Source organism: Equus caballus, chromosome 5, assembly GCF_041296265.1.
Source record: "Equus caballus isolate H_3958 breed thoroughbred chromosome 5, TB-T2T, whole genome shotgun sequence".
Taxonomy (NCBI): domain Eukaryota; kingdom Metazoa; phylum Chordata; class Mammalia; order Perissodactyla; family Equidae; genus Equus; species Equus caballus.
In genome coordinates, this window is record NC_091688.1 from 9515360 (window position 1) to 9534388 (window position 19029).

Sequence of the window (19029 nt, forward strand, 5' to 3'; positions counted from 1 at the left end):
AAATAGTGGTAAAATAACAATACCAATATTACTAATAACAAGATAACTGAATGCAATTTAAGATTCCTTTCCTGCTAGGATATAGCCCATTGACAATGTACAGTCAAAATACTAAAATTTAAAGATACTAAAAATAATTCTTTGTGTGATTATGGCATGTACTTAATATAGTTATGTTGATTTGTTTTCAATTTTTAAGGATTGCTTTGTTTTTTTCTTTTTGATCTAGTTTTGTTTCGTAATTATATAAAACACTTACATGGTTCCAAACTATAAACAAGAAACATTCAAATAAGTCTTAACTTTCATTGCTGTCCCCTCTACCCAGTTCCTTCCCTTCCCCTATCAGTAACCACTTTTATTCATTTTCAGTTTATCCTTCCACTATTTTTTGAAAATGTAGAAAATACACACACACCCATATTTCCCCCATTCCTTCCATAAAAGATAGCAAACTATATACTCTGTCCAAATCATGCTCTTTTACTTAAAAATATATCCTACAGATCACTCCATGGCAGTATTAGAGATCTTCCTCAAACCTTTTCATAGTTGCATGGTTCTAATCCATTGTGCAGCAATACCATAATTTATTCAACCAGTCCCCCTCTGATGGGCATTTGGATTGTTTTTAGTCTTGCTATTACAAATAATTTTGTAATAAATAGCCTTGTACATGCTTCATTTTGGATTTTTGCCAGTGGATACTAAGGACAGAATCCTGTAAGTGGCATTGCTTATCAAAAAGTAAATCACACATACTTTTGCTAGATATTGCTAACTTCTCCATAGAGATTATGCCACTTCTGACAACCTTTTTAACTGTTTTCCTTCTTCCACTCTTGTCTACCTACAAATCATTTTCTCTCATATCTTATAAAATCTTATAAAATATAAATTGGGTCATATTACTCTCCTGAAAACTTCAGTGGCTTCCCATTGCATTTAAAATAAAATCCAGTTTATTCACAGTACCTATAAAAACTTAGATGATATGGATCCTACCTCTCTGTATCAGTTAGGATTAGGTTTGGCTACGAGTAAAAGATTCAAAATAACAACACCTTAAATAAGATAGACGTTTACTTCTCTGACATAAGTCTGGAGGAAGACCGCCCGAAGCCGGCACTGGAGTTCAGCTTCAAGAAGTCCACAGGGCACAAACTCCTTCCATGCCATGATCCATCATCCCTAGGACCCGACCCTCATCCCTGTGACCTCAAACAGAAGCTAAAGTACCAGTCATTATATTTGTTCCAAGCAGCAAAGTTGGAAGAAGAATAAGAAAAGGGCAAGGGGTACATGCCTGCTATCTTATAAGGAAGATTCCTGGAGACTCTACATAACACTTGCATTTTACATGCCATAGGTCAGAACTTACCATATGACTATACCTACCTATCAGGAAGGCTGGAAAATGCCTTGATTCTGGACAGCTACATGCCCAGTCAAAAACTGGGAGACCTAACACCATGGAAGAAGTCTCTGCTGCACAATTTCTTCGTTTCATCTCATATTACTCCACCCTTACTCACTATGCTCCAGCCACACAGACTTCCTTTGTTCCTCAAATAAGCCAAGCTCTTATCTATCTCCAGGCCTTTGCTCTTGCAGTTTCACCCACCTAGCACAGCCTTCCTCAGATCTTCACATGGCCAGTTCTCTCTCATCATTCAGGACTCAGCTCAAATGTCACTTCCTCAGAGAGACCTTCTTTGGCAACTGGGTGTAAAGCAGGCCCCATCCTAGTCACCCTTTTTCATATTGCACTGCCTTATTTTCTTTATAGCATTTATCTCCATCTGAAATTATCTGTTGCCTTCCTCCACTAGAACACAACTTCCACAGGACAGAGATCTTTTTTGTCTTCACTCTGTATGCCTATTACAATACAATTCTAAGTGCACAGTAGGAGCTTAATATTACTTGAATGAATGAATGTCTGACTCCCAACACCCTGCTTTTTCTACTACCTCTTCTGTTCCTAGTATATGTGAAATAATACCTCATTTCAAAAGTTAATCTTTGTTTTTAGAATGACAGCCTATTAAAGTTACTTTCTTTCAAACAAGATTTTAAAAGAACATTATTTCCAAAGTAAAACAAAATCTTCCTACGCTCAGTAAGTAAAAAGAGATTTAGATACAACATCTTGGGCAAGTCTCTTAAATTACTCGATCTCATAGTTTTCATCTGTAAAATGGAAGAGTTGGTTAAAATTCATTCACTTAACCTACAGATACTTACCAATCATTGTACTAAAGCAAAATTAGGGACTTGAAAGTTAAACAAGATAATTTCTGCCCTCAAAAGAGGCTCACAGGTGCCTTTCAACTCTACAATTTGTATGATTCTATATAATTGTTGGTTTGTAACTTCTGTGCTAGGGAAAAAGCATAGGACTTCCCATTCCTGAGACATTAACTAAAGATCTACCACCAAGACACTGATAAACACACTGCTTCACTTTAAAAGCAAATATTTAATTCAACATTGCAATAAGAATTGAACAGTAATAAAAACAGAAGCATATTAGTGGCTTAAAAACGTATATTAGTCTTTAGTTTCCTTCAGAGAGGACTCTGCCAGTTTTACACAGCAAAATGATGCTAGGAATACATCTTTAGAAGAGAGAAATTCTCTCTGAATGCAAGTCTAAAATGCTTCAAAGGGATTAAAAGTTTTAAAGACCCAAATCAGAACTACTCAATATTAATCTCATTTGAACCCTAAAAGTTTGACATAATAAACATTATATATTTTATAGAAAGATGGCTCAAAAATTAACAAGTTGGCCTTTTCTAGAGACTGGCATCCCAGATCATGACTATTACATGACCACCTGGCTGTGGGTCCTCCACTACCACCTTCTTTGTTCTTCGAGATCCTCCGTGGCTTCCATCTGGGCAACTCTAAAGGCACTGTGAGGAAAACAGATGTAGAGATAGATGCTCATTTCTCCTGCAGTCCCTCTCAGTACAGGAATCAGGTAAATAATCAGTGAGAAAAAGGTATATAATCCATAACTTATCGTCCCCACAAGGCCTCACTCAATTTGAAAAATTGCCAGTTCTGTCAAATATGCCAACACTCCAATAAGATATTTATGACACAGAATCTGAAAAAAAAAAAAGACATTTAAAATTAAAATAGAATTAATAATGATAACAAAGCAGTTTGATATTTGATAAATATTCCAGGCTTATTTTAAATTCCATATCTGCAAGCTAAGATACAAATATGAACCCAAACCATTGCTGCTCTAAGTCAAATAGATTTCACTTAATGAAGACTACTAACTTTAATTAAATTTACAACTATTAGTCAATGGTGCTTAGAGGTAATTAGACAAGAGTTCTTATTTATCCTGGCTTCCATGGCGGGACTGACCATCTGCCTAAGGAGTGAGGGGGAGGAAGGGCTATCTATGAACCCCTTGGACTTGTATGCAAATTAAGTATCTACATTTTCTTGGGGCTGGCCCTGTGGCCGAGTGGTTAAGTTAGCACGCTCCGCTTTGGTGGCCCAGGGTTCCACCAGTTCAGATCCTGGGGGCGGACATGGCACTGCTCATCAGGCCGTGCTGAGGCAGCGTCCCACGTACCACAACTAAAATATACAACTATGTACTTGGGGGCTTTGGGGAGAAAAAGGAAAAATAAAATCTTTTAAAAAAAAAGTATCTACATTTTCTACAAAGAGGTTCCATAGCTTCCTTTTTCTTAAAGGGATGTACAATTCCAAAGGTATCTTTTAGAAACTAAGCAGATGGCAGAAACCTGGTTAACACATTAATTTCAAACTTTTGAGAGGCACTATGGTATTGCAGTTTAAAGCATATGCTTTTGAGTCAGGTGACTAGGTGCAAATTCCGATTCCACTGGTTAGCTGTGTGATCTTAGGGAATCGACTTATCCCCTGTGCTACAGTTTCCTCTTTACAACCTATATAAATAAGTTGTTATGAAAACTAAATGAAACAACATGCATAAAATGCTTAATATTGCCTGGTACAAGTTAGTGCCTAATAAATGTTAGCAACATCATGGCATCATTTGAACCTAGGACGCACAGTTACTATCTTACCTCATTAAGAGAGGCTCTTAGATTTAGAATAGACCAGATAAAATAAATGTGTTTAAGGAACATCCTTATATTCATAGATGGATAAGAACATGTTATATAAAATAGTTTTTAAATGCGGTTTATTAATAGAGTGTGGGCATATGGAAACCAAATTTTAAAATATATAAGGACTTCATGAACATTGAATTCTGAGGTACTAAAATGTAAATCTTTTTCTTTATAATGTCAAAGTAATACGGCATAGTATAATCTTTCAAATTTTTTACTGCAAACCATAGTAAGAAATAAATTTAACATCATGACCCAGTACAAGCAAATGTATATCCTTACCATATGCAATACACTCTCATTTTTATATTTTCTATTTCTTTCTTTTGTTTTTTAAAACTGGTAACTTCCCATCAAAATTATTTCCCAACCTAGTGCTGTACTGTGACCTCCAGTTTGAAAAGCACTAATACAGTGCTTATGAACAGAGTATGAACTTCTTGCAACCTAAGAGATAAGCATTCAAATCTTGACTCCTCCTCTTACTGAGCTATCTTGCATGTGTCACTTAAACCAATCTTGGCCTAAGTTTCCTTGTTTTAAAAATAAAATGTGGATAAAACACCTAACTACAGGGATGCTCTACTGATTAGAGTTAAGATATGTTTAACTTCTGGAATAGCAACAAGACCAATATTCACTGAGTGTTTACTTTAGCTGTATTTTAGTATATTTTAAATATATTAATTTTTTAATATATTTAAGTACCTACTCTCAGTTTATTTCTGATATTTCCTCTGATAAGGACTTCATAGAGACTAAAACAATATCTGTATTATTTCTTTCCCAGTAGGGATAGAAAAGCCTGAAATATAAAGATGATATCTTAGTTCTGTGTTTCTGGCTGTAATTTTCTCATCTAACACACAAAATCCACTGTTACTCTGATAATTATTTCCAAGTTTGACAAGAAACAATTTTGAAAGTTTCAAAGTTACTAGAGATAATTCATATTATTGCCAAAACTGTAGCACACAGCATATAGTATCCTCCCATTATAAAAATGCATCTAGAAGGTTGAAGAGTTTTTAGTAAATCATTTATAAAGCATAAAATAAAATTTCTCTACTGTCTTGAATTGGCAGACATTCAAATGTGTTTCTTCAATGTGGAAAATACAATCACCATACATTTTGGAATCTATGCAACAATAAGGAAAAATTACTTAACTAGATTTGTTCAAACTAACCTTTATTTTTCCATCAGTATGTGCTGAAGCTACAGATGTTGAAACACGAACCAATCTTGTGGCTGATAAATGAATTTTGAAATGCCTATGGAAATGTGAATAAAGGCAGTCCATGAACAAGTCAACTTCCTCCTGGGTAACTTCCCCAGGTGTTTTGTGGACACTGTCCCACAAAGCTTTTGCATCCTCTGGATGTATGGCATAAGAAATGTCCAGACGTTGAGGGCTACAGGGTACAGACCAAAGAAATTCAGTAGTAGCCATATAATGGTCCATTTTGCATGCAGTCCACATAGCAGCCATCCAGGAAAGATTATATGCATTGATTGCTAAGGGACTGAAATAACAGTCAAAAGTTTTCTGAAACCAGGTTCCAATCATGGCTGTATTAGTCTCTGCTCCATTTGCAAGAAATAAGGGTAGACAGGTGAAATCTTCTGAAACAGTCTCCAGAAGACTGTCTCCAAATATACAGCAGAACCAACCAGTCCACAACACTTTACCTTCTCTATTCTCAGACGGCAATTGAGATTTTGACAGAATCTACCAAGAAAGAAAAGAAAACAGGTTCATTAAGTTCAAAAGTACATTTCCCCCTAAATTACACAATCTCAAAACTAATTTGCACATTAAAAAATAAGATACGTTGTATTACTTGCCAAAAAACACAGAGAAAATAGCCTCCCTAATCATTATTAGGGCTTATCAAGTTAATTGACCTTTCTTCTAATATTCTTATATACTAGAGACATGGTATATGCTAAGATCTTGGTGCAACCAAAATGCAAAATAAGAAAGGCCAATATGGCATAACGAGGTACAGTATGTTGAAAAGAACCTCAAAATCTCAACTTTAGAAGGGACTGTAAAAGGTCACCAAATCCAAAGTGCTTGAATTCTTTCATCGAGGAAAACTTCAAGATTTCCTAAAGCAGCTCTTTCTATCAACTTAAAATGTTCTTTCAATGTGTTAGTCCCTACAGTTTCCACTCCTGCTTTCTTCCTTACATGCATATAGAACAAATCAAATGTAACCTGTCTTCTACAGGAAAAGCCCTTCAAATGTCTGATGATCCCTATCATATGTACTGCCAAGTTCAACATCTCCAGTTTCTTCAACCATTCCTCCTAGGACATACACTCAAGTTCTCAAACTATCCTGGTCACTCTTCTCTGAAATTCTTCTGCATGGGAGTCACTCATAACTGAACCTAATTACTTCAAAGAGGTCTGATTAATTACAGGACTGTCACTATCTTTAACCTAGATTATACTCCTATTAACATAATCTTAGATTAGAGTAGTTCTCTGGTTTTTAGTTGACAACTTTACATAAATTAGCCCAACATATTCATTTTTGCTGGTAACAGGTAAATCCTCCCCAACCTGTACTGAGGCTTAAAATTTTAATCTCTTTCAATTTGGCCCATTGTGCCAACACATTCAGATCTTTTAGAATCTTGATTATATTTTCCAGCAGATTAACTAATGCTTCAAAATCTAAATGTGTAAATTACATGACAAACATACCTTCCAGATATTCATAGAAGTTTTAATTAAAGCTTGACCAGGGCAAGGTGAAGATCACAGCCCAGTATCATATCCCTTTAGAGATGATCATTTAAGTAGTTATTTTACCATATTTCTCCTTCTTGTTCAAGGGATTATAAGAGACTCTCAAATACCTTAAAGCCCGGATATATTATGCCTATCACACTTTCATGATCTAAGAGTCCTGTAACCCTGTCAAGAAATGAGATTTAATTTGAAAACTATTAGGACACTATACTAGGAATTCAAGAGGTCATTTCTATTCCTCACAAGAACATCTGCTTGCCTGATGACATGCAAACCACATAACTTCTCTGGGCATCAACTACCTCTAATTGTCTACCCAGTGTCTATTTTTCCTTCCACAATAAAACTGTGCTTTTACTCAAGGTGGCAAAGTACCCACTAAAAAAGAAAATTTTTCTAGTCTCCCTTCCAACTGGGATGTCAAGAGAAGTTGTTGGGTCTCAGCAAGTCTCATAAAAGATTTACTCAGCAGCAGGCATCCTGATTGTCCTTCCTATCTTCCTCCTACTGCCTGCCTGGAACTTGAATATAATATTTAGAGCTCCAGAAGCCATCTTAGACTAAAAGGTGACCTCATGGATGGGACCCATGCACCAAGGATCACAGAGAAGACAGAAGGAACCTAGATTACTAATAATTTCATGAAGCATATACCTGCCTTAGACAGCTTATCTCCAGACAGCTTTTTATAAGACAAATAAACCTCTATCTTGTTTACTCCACCATTATTTAGGCTTTCTGTTATATGCACCTGAACCTACTCCTAGGAATCTTGAGATTCTTGTCAATACTATGATCTATACCAGGGGTCAGCAAACTTCTTCTGTAAAGGGCCAGGTAGTAAATATTTTAGGCTTAGCAAGATACATGGTCTCTGCAGCAACTACTCAACTCTGCTCTTGTAACACAAAAGTAGCTATAGACAATATGAAAGAAAGCTAAAGGGGTTCTGTTCCAACAAAAAAAACCAAACCTTATTTACAAAACAAGCAATGGGTCAGATCTGGCCATAGTTTGCTGACCCCTGATCTATACAAATAAACAAACAAGGAGAGTGATGTCAGCATCATGGCGGAGTGGGAGGTTCCCTTTGTCTCCTGCCTCTGAAGTACAACCAGACATCCATTGACCAACAGAGGGTTCCCTACAGAGCACAACAGGACACCTAAGAGACCAGGCGGCTATACATCTGAAGGTGGGGGGACGCAACTCCCCTGAAGAGTGGAACTAGGGGAACAACCCCCTTCCTCACCCCCCATGGCAGCAATCCAGGATGTGGATCCTCACACAGTGGCCCACACAACTGAGCGGAGGTGAGAGCGGCCCAGCCCCATGCACCCAAACATTGGTGGAGTGGCAGCAGCCCCACATATGTGAAGACCTGGGAGGCTGCGGCGGCAGCCAGTGGCCTCACACGTGTAGGAATGCCCAAGGAGCAGCGGCAGAGGCAGCAGCAGCCAGTGGCAACCCTGAATGTGGGAACGCCCCAAGGGCAATGGTGATGACCAGTGGCAGCTCCATGCCTGAAAATGTCCAAGGCAGGAGGTAGCAGCATGGCAGTGGCCCCACCCCACAACAGTGTATGGTCGGTGGAGCCACAGCAGAAGCAATGACCCAAACTGCACAACTACAAGCAGACAAGGTGGGAGCACCCAGCCCCCAGTGGCAACACCCCCAACACCAACTCACCAGCAGCAGGGACTGCATACAAGAACCCAGGTCCCCAAGACCCCACCAGTGACACCCATGAACCCAGCACCCCTGGCAGTGGTACAACAAGCACCCCCAGACAACTGGGAAACAGCAACACAGACGGTGCAAAGGACAATAGCATCCAAGCCTGCAGAGAGCCAGCGGAGGAACAGGAGACTGAGGTGACCAGAACCAAAGTAATCAAGGCCATACCCAAATGACAGAAGGTGATTACTCCCACAACTGCGACAGCAGAGGACCAATTCATCAAATACCATAAAGAACTAAAGTAACACTGCAGAACAGAAGGAAAATGACAACTCTCCAGAAACCAAATCTGCAGTCACAGAAGTTTACAATCTACCTGACAAAGAATTCAAAATAACAGGAACAAAGAAATTTGAAGAGTTACAAGAAAACTCAGAAACACAGTTCAATGAGCTCAGGAACAAAATTAATGAACAGAAGGAATACTTCACCAAAGAGACCTAAATTCTAAAAAGAACCAAACAGAAATTCTGGAGATGAAGAACACAATTAATGAGATTAAAAAATAATGCAAAAAGCATAAAACACAGAGCAGACCTAAGGCAAAGGAAATTTTGAACAAAATGAAAAGACAACCCACCAAGTGGGAGATAATATTTGCAAACCAAATGCCCAAGAAGGGGTTAATTTCCAAAATATATAAAGAACTCATACAATTCAACAACAAAATAACCAACCTGATCAAAAAACAGGCAGAACGAACATGATGTAATCTACACAGAATTCAAAATATATTATGATATACATCCAAAAATAAACAAATAAATGAAAAAAAAAACAGGCAGAAGATATGAACGGACATTTTTCCAAAGAAGATATACAGATGGCCAACAGGCACATGAAAAGATGTTCAACATCACTAATTCTTAGGGAAACGCAAATCAAAACTACACTAAGACATCACCTCACACCTATCAGAATGGCTAGAATTAACAAGACAAGAAATAACAAGTGTTGGAGAGGATGTGGAGAAGAGGGAACCCTCATACACTGCTGGTAGGAATGCAAACTGGTGCAACCACTATGGAAAACAGTATGGAGAGTTCTCAAAAAATTAAAAATAGAAACACCATATGATCCAGCTATCCTACCACTGGGTATCCATCCAAAGAACAAGAAATCAACAATACAAACAGATTTATGCACCCGTATGTTCATGGCAGCATTATTCACAGTAGCCAAGGGGAAGCAACCTCAGTGCCCATCAATGGATGAATGGATAAAAAAGATGTGGTGTGTGTATACACACACACACACACACACACACACACACACACAATGGAATACTACTCAGCCATAAAAAAAGGGACAAAATCATCCCACTTGCAAGACCATGGATGGACCTTGAGGGTGCTATGCTAAGAGAAATAAGCCAGAGAAAGACAAACACTGTATGATTTCACTCATATGTGGAAGATAAACACATGGATATGGAGAACAAATCCGTGGTTACCAGAGGGGAAGGGGGCGAGAGAAAGGGGCACATATGTATGGTGATGGATAAAAACTAGACTATCAGTGGTGAACATGATGCAGTCTACACAGAAACTGATATATAATAATGTACACCTGAAATTTACACAATGTTGTAAGCCAATATGACCTCAACAAAATAACTTAAACAATAGGTTATAAATCACAAGCCTAAGAATTTTAAAAACAGTAAGACAATGCAGATTCTTTTCCCCTAGGAAGCAAGTATTGCTTATATATGATACCTGGACAAGAAATGCTTCAGGGTCTCTTTGTGTTCCTTTCATTCCTAGGAGAGCAGAGAAAATCACTTTGATGTTGAAGTCTTCTCCCACTTCTACAGCAAGTCCTTTCTGCTTTTCAGCAGCAATAAATGCACCCAGAAGTTTAGAATACTCTTTGAGATTAGTATAGGAGAATTTATATAGGGGAGTTAAACTATATAAAGTCCACTGTTTATGCAGAAGGAATGCAACCTTTTGAGGATCAACATCTTCCTAAAAGAAAATCAAAACAAAAGAAGTTTAAGAATTAGGAAACATGAGTAAAGAATTTAATCATAAGATTTCACATATTTAATACAAATCTATTAGTGGATACTTGATCTTTGTACTCTAGCCAAACTGGAGTTTGCAGGACTCTTTGAAGATCGTTGAATGGGCCTCTGCATTTGTTGCACCTCCCCCTTTGGAAAGCTCTTCCCACAGGGGTTCACTGGTATGTTCCTTTCCTTCATTCAGGTCTCTGCCCAAATGTCACTCAAGAGGCCACTCTATCTAAAGTAGCACCTGCACCCACTCCAACTTTTGTCACTCTACATCTCCTTAACATGTTTTATTTTTTTCACAGCATCTACTACTGGCATTATATATTTATCTGATTTTTATTGTCTATTACACCTCTAGCACCTAGAACAACGCCAACAGGTGTTCAGTAAATATTTATTGGATGAACATCTATGTTTCAGATTTAGAAACTTCAAATTACAGATTTTGAAAATAGTAACTATTCCTGGAGCATCTAATTAGGTTGACTTTAATTAAGTGATTTTTAAAATTGTTTCTAGTAAATCTACTCTGACACAATGCCTAATTCAATAGATTAAATTAAAAGATAACATGGAAATTTTTTGGCCGTGCTCTATTAGAACCAACGTACCATCAATTGCATTGGCTCTAAGGCCTTATTGAGGGTCATCCCATATAGGCTCCTGGTTCTATCCTGAACTGAATTTTTCTATAGAATTCATACTTCCTGGCATAGTCTCACAGTTCCAAATATCTTTTGGAACTTTCACCACAGTTGTCTACTTGACAAAAATATTTGTTCTGATTAGAGTATTCATGGAAACAGTTATATACTTTTATTAAAAAGTGATAAACCTTTTTCTTATTACTATCAAAAGGTACAACAAAATTATTTATATCATAGACAGAAGGAAGCACTGAATTGGACACTCCAACCTTTAATTTATATACACTTTCTGTTTTCTGGTTAAGAACCATCACTTTCATTACCAGCACTAGTAATTTTTCTTTAAGAAAGTTTTCACAAAGAAACAAAAGTTTTCTCATATCGCAGAAGATACTATGTACTCAACACTGACAAGAAAACAAAGTTATAAGAGCATGTGGGTGATGGATCAGCAGGCTCCTTGCTAGGTGACTCAAAACCACACACAAAACTTGTATTGATCAGGGTTTTATTTCATGTTTCAGTAAAATTACAAATCAATAATGTTATATATCTTCAGGGTTGTTTATGAATGATCAAGAGCCTGTTGTCACCAGACAAATCTGGAACAATTTAAACATCAAAATAATTTAGTGAGGAACTAGAAAAATTTGAAAAACGGGAATTCATGAGTCCATACCAATAAAGAGATAAATAAATAAATGTAGAAGTGAGAAGGGCTTACAACAGAATGCCAAAGCCTGGTTAGTAAATATGGAGCAAATGGAGTTGGAAAATCATTATTTTGCAACCATCACGATAAAGATGGGATGAGGCAAAAATTATTAATGGACGTTACGTGTTAGGAGAAATTTTGACAGGGAATAGGATATTTGCATTATCTTAAAATGTCTTCCCCAACAGACTGCTTATTAGCTGCAGAGGGGAACAAAAAGGTAATTATTGGGCAACATCTTGACAGGATGATCAAAATTAACATCACCAAGTGCTACCAGATGTTTTTCCCCAAGAAGGACACAACACCACCTATGCAGTATCCTAGCTGAGAAAACATAACTTCGATCTAATCGTGAGGAAATATCAGACAAATACAAAATGAGGAATATTCTATTTAAAAAGGAGAGAGGAGGGGGGCCGGCCCCAAGGCCGAGGGGTTAAGTTCGAGCGCTGTGCTTTGGCGGCCCAGGGTTTTGCCAGTGCAGACACGGCACCACTCATCAAGCCATGCTGAGGAGGCATCCCACATGCCACAACTAGAAGGACTCACAACTAAAATAAACAACTATGTACCAGGGGGCTTTGGGGAGAAAAAGGAAAAATAAAATCTTTAAAAAATAATAATAATAAATAAATAAATAAATAAAAAGGAGAGAGGAGGAAACTATATTCTGCAAAAATGTCAGTGTCAATAAAAGACAAATATTGTGGATGTTCCAGATTAAAGGAGGTTAAAAGATATAACAGAGGAGGTACTGATAGTGTGAATAATTGTTTTAGCTGTTTCTCATTTATTTTATTACCTGAGGGATTAAGAAGATACTATAAATACTATCAAAAGTTGAAATTCTTTGTTCAGAGATATTCTCAATTACTGAGTAACACGAAAGAACACAAAAAGCATACCTGCAATTGTGAACACTGGGGAATTTTCCTTCGAGGTGGAGTTGGGACAAAAGAGGTTTGCCTCCTGACCGATTCTAATCGTTTCTGCAGAGGGGTGGCACCTATAAAGTAATCTTTAAGCCTTGAGGATGCACGTTGTCTAGGAGTCGATTCTGGTGTATCACAAGAATCCATGGTCTACGTAAACGATAATAAAACCAAAGTTTTGAACACCAAAGAGTTAATTCACGCTCAGTTTCACTGAGTCTTCTCCTCTCTATAAAGGAATTATTTCTCTCTCCCTCCCCCTCCCTGTCCCCAGTTTTGACTTTTCAACCAAGTCCTGTATTTCTCATTGGCTACAGGCTATTTTTTATGACTATCTTACAGATACCTCAAACACAGTAAGCTCAAAACTAAATTCACCTGCTTCCTAGCCACCTCCTTCCAAAAGCTAGCTGGTCCATTTTCAAATTCCTGTCAATTTTCTAAGTTAATTTAAATTCATTTAAGTAGTCTCCCACTTTCATTCTTTAACATGTAGTCATTAAGCACATTCTTTAGAGTCTTTCCTTCAATAGTCTCTCTGTCATCCATTCCCAAAGCTACTTCCTTAGCCAGGTTCTTGCTAGGATAACCAAGTGCTTTCTATATCTAAGGGTAACTCATTCTTCAGAAACGGAACTTTATTATTAGTCACCTGTGCAAAAAACTTTACAACGACAAGATAAATTCTACTCTTCTGCTGGATATTTAAGATCTTTCATAATTCAGCTTGTCCTTACCCTCCTACTTCTCCTACACACAAACATATTCTTGTCTTCATGTTTTCACCTATCAACTATATTCCCTATCTGAAGCATCCTTTTTCCATTCCACCTCCTTTAAGACCAGGCTTGAATTTGATCCCCTTTCAAGTAGTAGAGTTCTGTTAACCTTCTTCCCTAGAATGCCTGTTATAGACTTCTGTCTGCATCAGTGTCTCATTCCTAGAAGCAGTGTGTGTGTGTGGGGGGGGGGGGGGGGGTGCACGTGTGTGTGTAGAATGAGATCTGAGGGGTAAATATTTTGAAAAAGCCCCCAAACCCTCTAGATGAGTCAATAAAATCTCTCAAAAACATTCTATAAAATCTTTGGAGATTAATAATATACCAGCCTATGCAGCTCTCCTCTATCACCCAGTCTGTGCCACTCACTTTGGCCAGTATTCTTAGACGTCCTTGCACTATTTTTATGGTGTGCATTTCTTCTCTTCCCAGCAAGACTAAACTACTCTGACTGAAACCATGCTTTATATTTCTCTTGTATAATTACCTTAATATAATGCTGAGTGCTCCTTAATTGTTAAATAGTATTGGTTTCATTGAACAGAAGTATTTCACAGAACTCCAAAATTATGATATAACTTCCACTGAATAGAATTATGATTTAAAAGTTATAATAATTACTCCCAAGTACTGGCATAGTTACCCTTTTTAAAAAGTTTTTCACAAATGGAAAGTTATATTTGTTACTATATTTAAATTTCAATATGTCAAAGTAGGATACCCTCTATATCTTGCACAAAACTCCATAAATTAAACATACAGTTCTCAAAGCTCCAGTAACGCCCAAAGCAAGATCATATATCATACAATTTAAACAGCAGCTACTCTAAAGTATTCTATCTTCAAATGCACACTAAATTATCTATTTTAAAGGGAGTTTTAAATTCTTGTCTACACCGAATGTTTCTTTCAAATTTTTTATTTGGAATGACTGGTAACATTTATTAACTATTCATCATGTGCCAGGTACTCTTCTAAGCCCCTAACAAATATTTTCTCATTTAATCCTCAACCCCATGAGATGGATTATTATATTCCCAGTTGAGAGATGGGAAGACAGAGAAGTTAAGTAACTTGCCAAAGTCATACAGTTAAAGAGCAAAAGAGCCAGGATTTGAACCCAGACAGTCTAACTCGAGAGCAGGGGCTCTTACCTACTTCTTCCACATTGCTTTTCAACAGGGACCAACTTCAAGGCAAAATAAGCCCTACCGGATTTGACTCCTTAAAAGAGAAATGCTATGAATTCCAAAAAGATTTTAAAGTCTATCTATGTGAGAAAAAGACTATTAGCACTGAGAGGGTTGGTTTTGAGAAGACATTTCGCTTGAGTATTTAATGTTAACAGTAATGTGAAATAGCACAATCCATGCACTGAAGATTAGAAAACTACATATCTATTTTACCTTCTCACTCCACAGTCAATGTGTAATTTTGCCCTGCTCAATAATTAAGAGGTTGAAAATATATCCTGACTCAATATTTTACTGTCCCAATATTCTTCCTTCCAATTGTAAGGAAACAGATCCTCTTACTTGCTTTCTAAAGCTAATCCCTCAACCAATATTCTGGGTCCCCATATCCCTTTACATCGCCCTTGGACACCACCTCCCATGTTTATTTCAAACCTCTATTATCTCTAATCTCTTACACAGGATATTTTTCTTCCACTGCCACGCATATTCTAGTATTCCTAACGCTAAAAATTTTTTGTTTAAATCCAATTCATTTCATTTCTCTTGAGACCAATCTCCTGGAAATGTGGTATACAACCACTGCCTCCAATTACTAATGAATATCTTATTGGAAATCTTCAGCAATCTCTTTTCTGTATCCATCACTATAAAGAAACTCCATTTTTGAAGGTTACCAACAATGTTTTTGCTAAAACCATGGCCAAATACTTGGTTCATCAAATTTGTCCATCCTTACTCCTCTAAACTTTCTGTTACCTTTTTTTTCAGACACTCAATTTTTAGGGTTTTTTTCTCCTTATTTCTTATAGTTCCTTCCGATTTATCTGCTGATTTCTGTTCTTCCTCTTGTCCCAACAGTGGGTGTCCCTCTGAAATCACTCATTCTGCATATGAAAACATTCGTCCTACATATGACTCCTAAATCTCTATCTTCAGACCTCTGCACCAGCATTTCCAATTTCCTGTAGGACATTAAACCTTTCGTGTCCTCAAACTCATTAAGTTCAAAGCTAAACATTATTTCACAACCAGTCTTTCCTTTCCAACTACCCTGTTTCTCTCAGTAATAATTCCATTCTTCCTTCTCATTTTCTTCCCTGCCCCTTAAAGTACATCGTGGTCATCTTTCACTCTTCCCTCAACTTCACCTTTACATCCAGTTTATTATCAAATTCTCACATACTTCTTAAAAGGATATACACTAGCCCTCTCAGACTTGGCCTTCACTTCCACTCTTGATTACAGCCACCTACCTCGTTCCAAATCTTAACCCCCTTCCCCAATCCATGACTAGTCTTTCCATAGACACCACTTTTGCCTTGTCATTACCTTGCCTGAGATTCCATAACAATTCCCACACATCTTTGAAATGAAGTCAGAACTGCTCTGTCTGGGTTTCAGGGCACCGCATTATCTGATCTTATTGTCTGATCCTATCAAGGTTCATTTTCTACTACTTCAGGAGTTCCTACCCCAAGACCCACAAACAAACGGCCTCCAAAATCCAACAACGCTCTAAGGTTGTAAGCAAAACGCTGTATGCACGTGTACTTGGTGGCAGAGGCAGGTGAGGAAAAGTCCAGTATACATGGACAACTTTTTTAAAGGTTAAGAACCACTGCCCTACATCCAAACAGGCACCCCCTACCCTAGACTGATGATCACCCCATTGCTCCTCACGCCTGTCATGTTTTTCTCTGCTCCCCGACATTTTTATTCAACCTATCGCCAACTAAGAATACTTCTCTCCTGCCACTTGTCTGACCAAATCCAATCCGACCTGCACGTTTCACTTCCTCAGGAGAAGCTCTGCCATATCCATAGAGCTAGATATGATAGTATTCCTAACACTAAACGTTTTTTGTTTAAATCCAAGTCATCTCATTCCTTTTGAAACCAATCCGCCAACTCCTCTTGCATCTGTAGTTCATAACACACAATTACAACTGAGTTATTTTTTCTTGTGGCCTGTCCATGAAGGAAGGGACCCTGACTTACATCACTTTTCTACATTGCCACCAACACCTAAATCCAACCGCCCCAACACCAACGCTTAGCAGAGTGCTAAGCACGTAGTGTGAAACTCACCTCAAGACACAAGTATTGTAAAGAGAACGACCGTACAACAGGACAAAATATAAAGTCTGCTGCCAGTCCTGGCCCAACACGAAGCATCTTACCACTAAAATGCCGTGATGACGCTGTCACCCATTCCAGCCTCACGAATCATGCTTCAAGTCCGGGTCCAAAACTACGTCGAGACTGAAGTCCCCTGAAGCAAGAAAGCCGCCAAAGTGACAGCTACGAGAGCGTCCGGAGGAAGCCTTGGCCCTCCCAAAATCCCTCTCGATCCCCAACAAATGGGTTCACGATGGACACAAACGCGCCCAGTAAGGAGACCTCCGCGCCCTCCGTCGCCAGGTAAGCCCTGCGCCTTCACCCCGGGAGGGATATTTCCGCTGACAGAGCCACCCAATTCTGCGACCCTCGTTCCTGCGGAGTTGGCTTCTGCCCGCGGAGGGGAAGGGCAAGGGACAATTTGTCCCAACTCGCCCCTCTCCACCTGAGCCCTTCAGGGACTAAAGCCAGCTCGGAAATCCCGCCGTTGAGAAGCGGCAACTCAAACCTCGGCGCCTCCTCAGTTTAAAATCGTTTCCCGACTCGCTCTGCGGCCCGACGCAGGAAGACTCCCTGGCGCCGATTCCAAGTCGGTGAAGCAACTAGGTCGCCATGTTAACTGAGGGCAAGGTAGAGCCGTCTAACCATTATTGTCAACTGGCATAATTACGCGCTATTGCCCCCCGCAGCTCTCTTCTTCCGGTGCGCTTTCCTTCACATTTCCGCCCGTAGTAAGCATGGCGGGGGCACCTCTGCTGTGATTGGTCGAACGCCTTCGCCGTATCTTGGGCGCTCTGTGGGGTGGGCTGGGCAGCGCTTGGCTCCCAGCGGCTGGGCGTTTATCGGTTCGGGTGCTGAGAACCTTTTCGATTTGCTCGCCTTCCTCCTGCTGAAGACTCGAGTTCGGCCGCCAAATTTGGGAGATTTGAAACTCGAGGCCGGGTTCTTCCCTGTTTTTCGGTTCTGCCTTCGGGGAAGCGTGGAAGGGCGTAGCCAGGTGACCGGCCCCTTCCGCCTCTGCACGGTCACGGGCTCCCGCCTTGCGCTGCTGTGTGGAATCGTTCTCCCGAAACATCTGGCCGCAGCTTTGTTAATAGAAGTGGAAAACGGGGCACTGAGAGGGGCTGGAAGGACTTTCCCCAACCCGCTCCCCCAAGGGCCCCAAAGACCTTTAAGATTTTTCTAGTTTCCAGACACGTGTACTTGAATGTTCAGCAGAGAAGGGCTTAAATATTGGAAAAGAGAGTGAGAACTCCTAGCATTTTTAAAGGATTTGTGTGTTTTTCCAAAACTGACTTTTGACCACCATCCAAAACCGGCAGAGTGGGATTCGTGAGCGCCTCTCGCCACCCTGCGGCTCTAACATGTTCTGTTGGCTAAATCGGCTCTACCGGGGTTTATCCAGCCCCACCGGAAGGACCACCCAGCTGATCTGGGGTTCTCTCTCCAGAAGTCTGGTGCTGAGTTCACGGAGGAGAATTCCAGGTGAAAGCAATGAAGAGCGCTGTCCCCAGCACAGACTTCCTCCTGTTTTCTGCACCTAGAGGCCCTTTATTCCATTTTCCCCTAGTCTTAACTGGATAGCCTTATGTGTAGAAGCAGATCATTCACTTTCTTCATTCCATATAATGTAGGTTTTTCCTTGGTGTTTAGAACGACCAGAAAAGTAGCCACATGGATAGGCTATTCTACTTTTAGTTGATGCTACTAATAGGCAGCCTAAAAAATTCTTTCACACTTGAGAATACTTTGAATTGTATTTTTTAGTATACAAGTGACTATTTCACTCTAGATTTGTACTAAAGCTAGTTACTACACCATCAAACTTCTGTAATTCCTAACATCCTGTTTCATTTTGGTAAGCAATGTGCACTATTAAGAATAGGGTAATTTTAGGTCAAGGCAAATACAAGGTGATCAAAAAAATTTAGATTTCCTAACACAAGGCAAAAATTTACATTAAGACAGTTACACACATG

The 19029-nt window shown here is 39.0% G+C and overlaps 2 protein-coding genes across 7 annotated transcripts in view; one reads left to right on the plus strand and one right to left on the minus strand.

The window, feature by feature from the left end:
* Window positions 1-2534: 2534 nt before the first annotated feature.
* Window positions 2535-18041, minus strand: CENPL (centromere protein L). 5 transcript variants are annotated; one of them, XM_070267711.1, is made up of 6 exons: window positions 17559-17617; window positions 17113-17204; window positions 12931-13107; window positions 10359-10610; window positions 5323-5865; window positions 2535-3118 (listed from the first exon to the last, which is right to left on the minus strand). In XM_070267711.1, the coding sequence occupies exons 3-6, from the start codon at window positions 13102-13104 to the stop codon at window positions 3047-3049; spliced, it is 1041 nt and encodes a 346-aa protein (XP_070123812.1). In that variant the 5' UTR covers window positions 13105-13107; window positions 17113-17204; window positions 17559-17617; the 3' UTR covers window positions 2535-3046. The 5 variants fall into 5 exon arrangements, with proteins under 5 accessions (XP_070123812.1, XP_070123811.1, XP_014595033.2 ...); XM_070267710.1 differs by having other exon boundaries at window positions 17496-17595; XM_014739547.3 differs by having other exon boundaries at window positions 17021-18041.
* Window positions 17822-19029, plus strand: part of DARS2 (aspartyl-tRNA synthetase 2, mitochondrial) — a 29753-nt gene continuing 28545 nt past the window's right edge. Inside the window, exon 1 of one of the 2 annotated variants that reach the window (XM_001493086.7) lies at window positions 17822-18535. In XM_001493086.7, coding sequence (XP_001493136.2) covers window positions 18415-18535 — 121 coding nt within the window. In that variant the 5' untranslated portion in view covers window positions 17822-18414. The remainder of the gene's footprint in view (window positions 18536-19029) is intronic. The other variant, XM_014739540.3, reaches the window with a different exon arrangement.

Bases quoted from the DNA above. Each gene is read 5' to 3' on its own strand.
- CENPL (XM_014739547.3), bottom strand. From the start codon at position 17,107: ATGCTTCGTGTTGGGCCAGGACTGGCAGCAGACTTTATATTTTGTCCT. The intron at 13,108-17,020 runs GTGAGTTTCACA...TCGTTTACGTAG, and splicing joins TACAATACTTGTGTCTTGAG to ACCATGGATTCTTGTGATAC. The intron at 5,866-10,358 runs GTATCATATATA...CTTTCTTGGTAG, and splicing joins CTGAAGCATTTCTTGTCCAG to ATTCTGTCAAAATCTCAATT.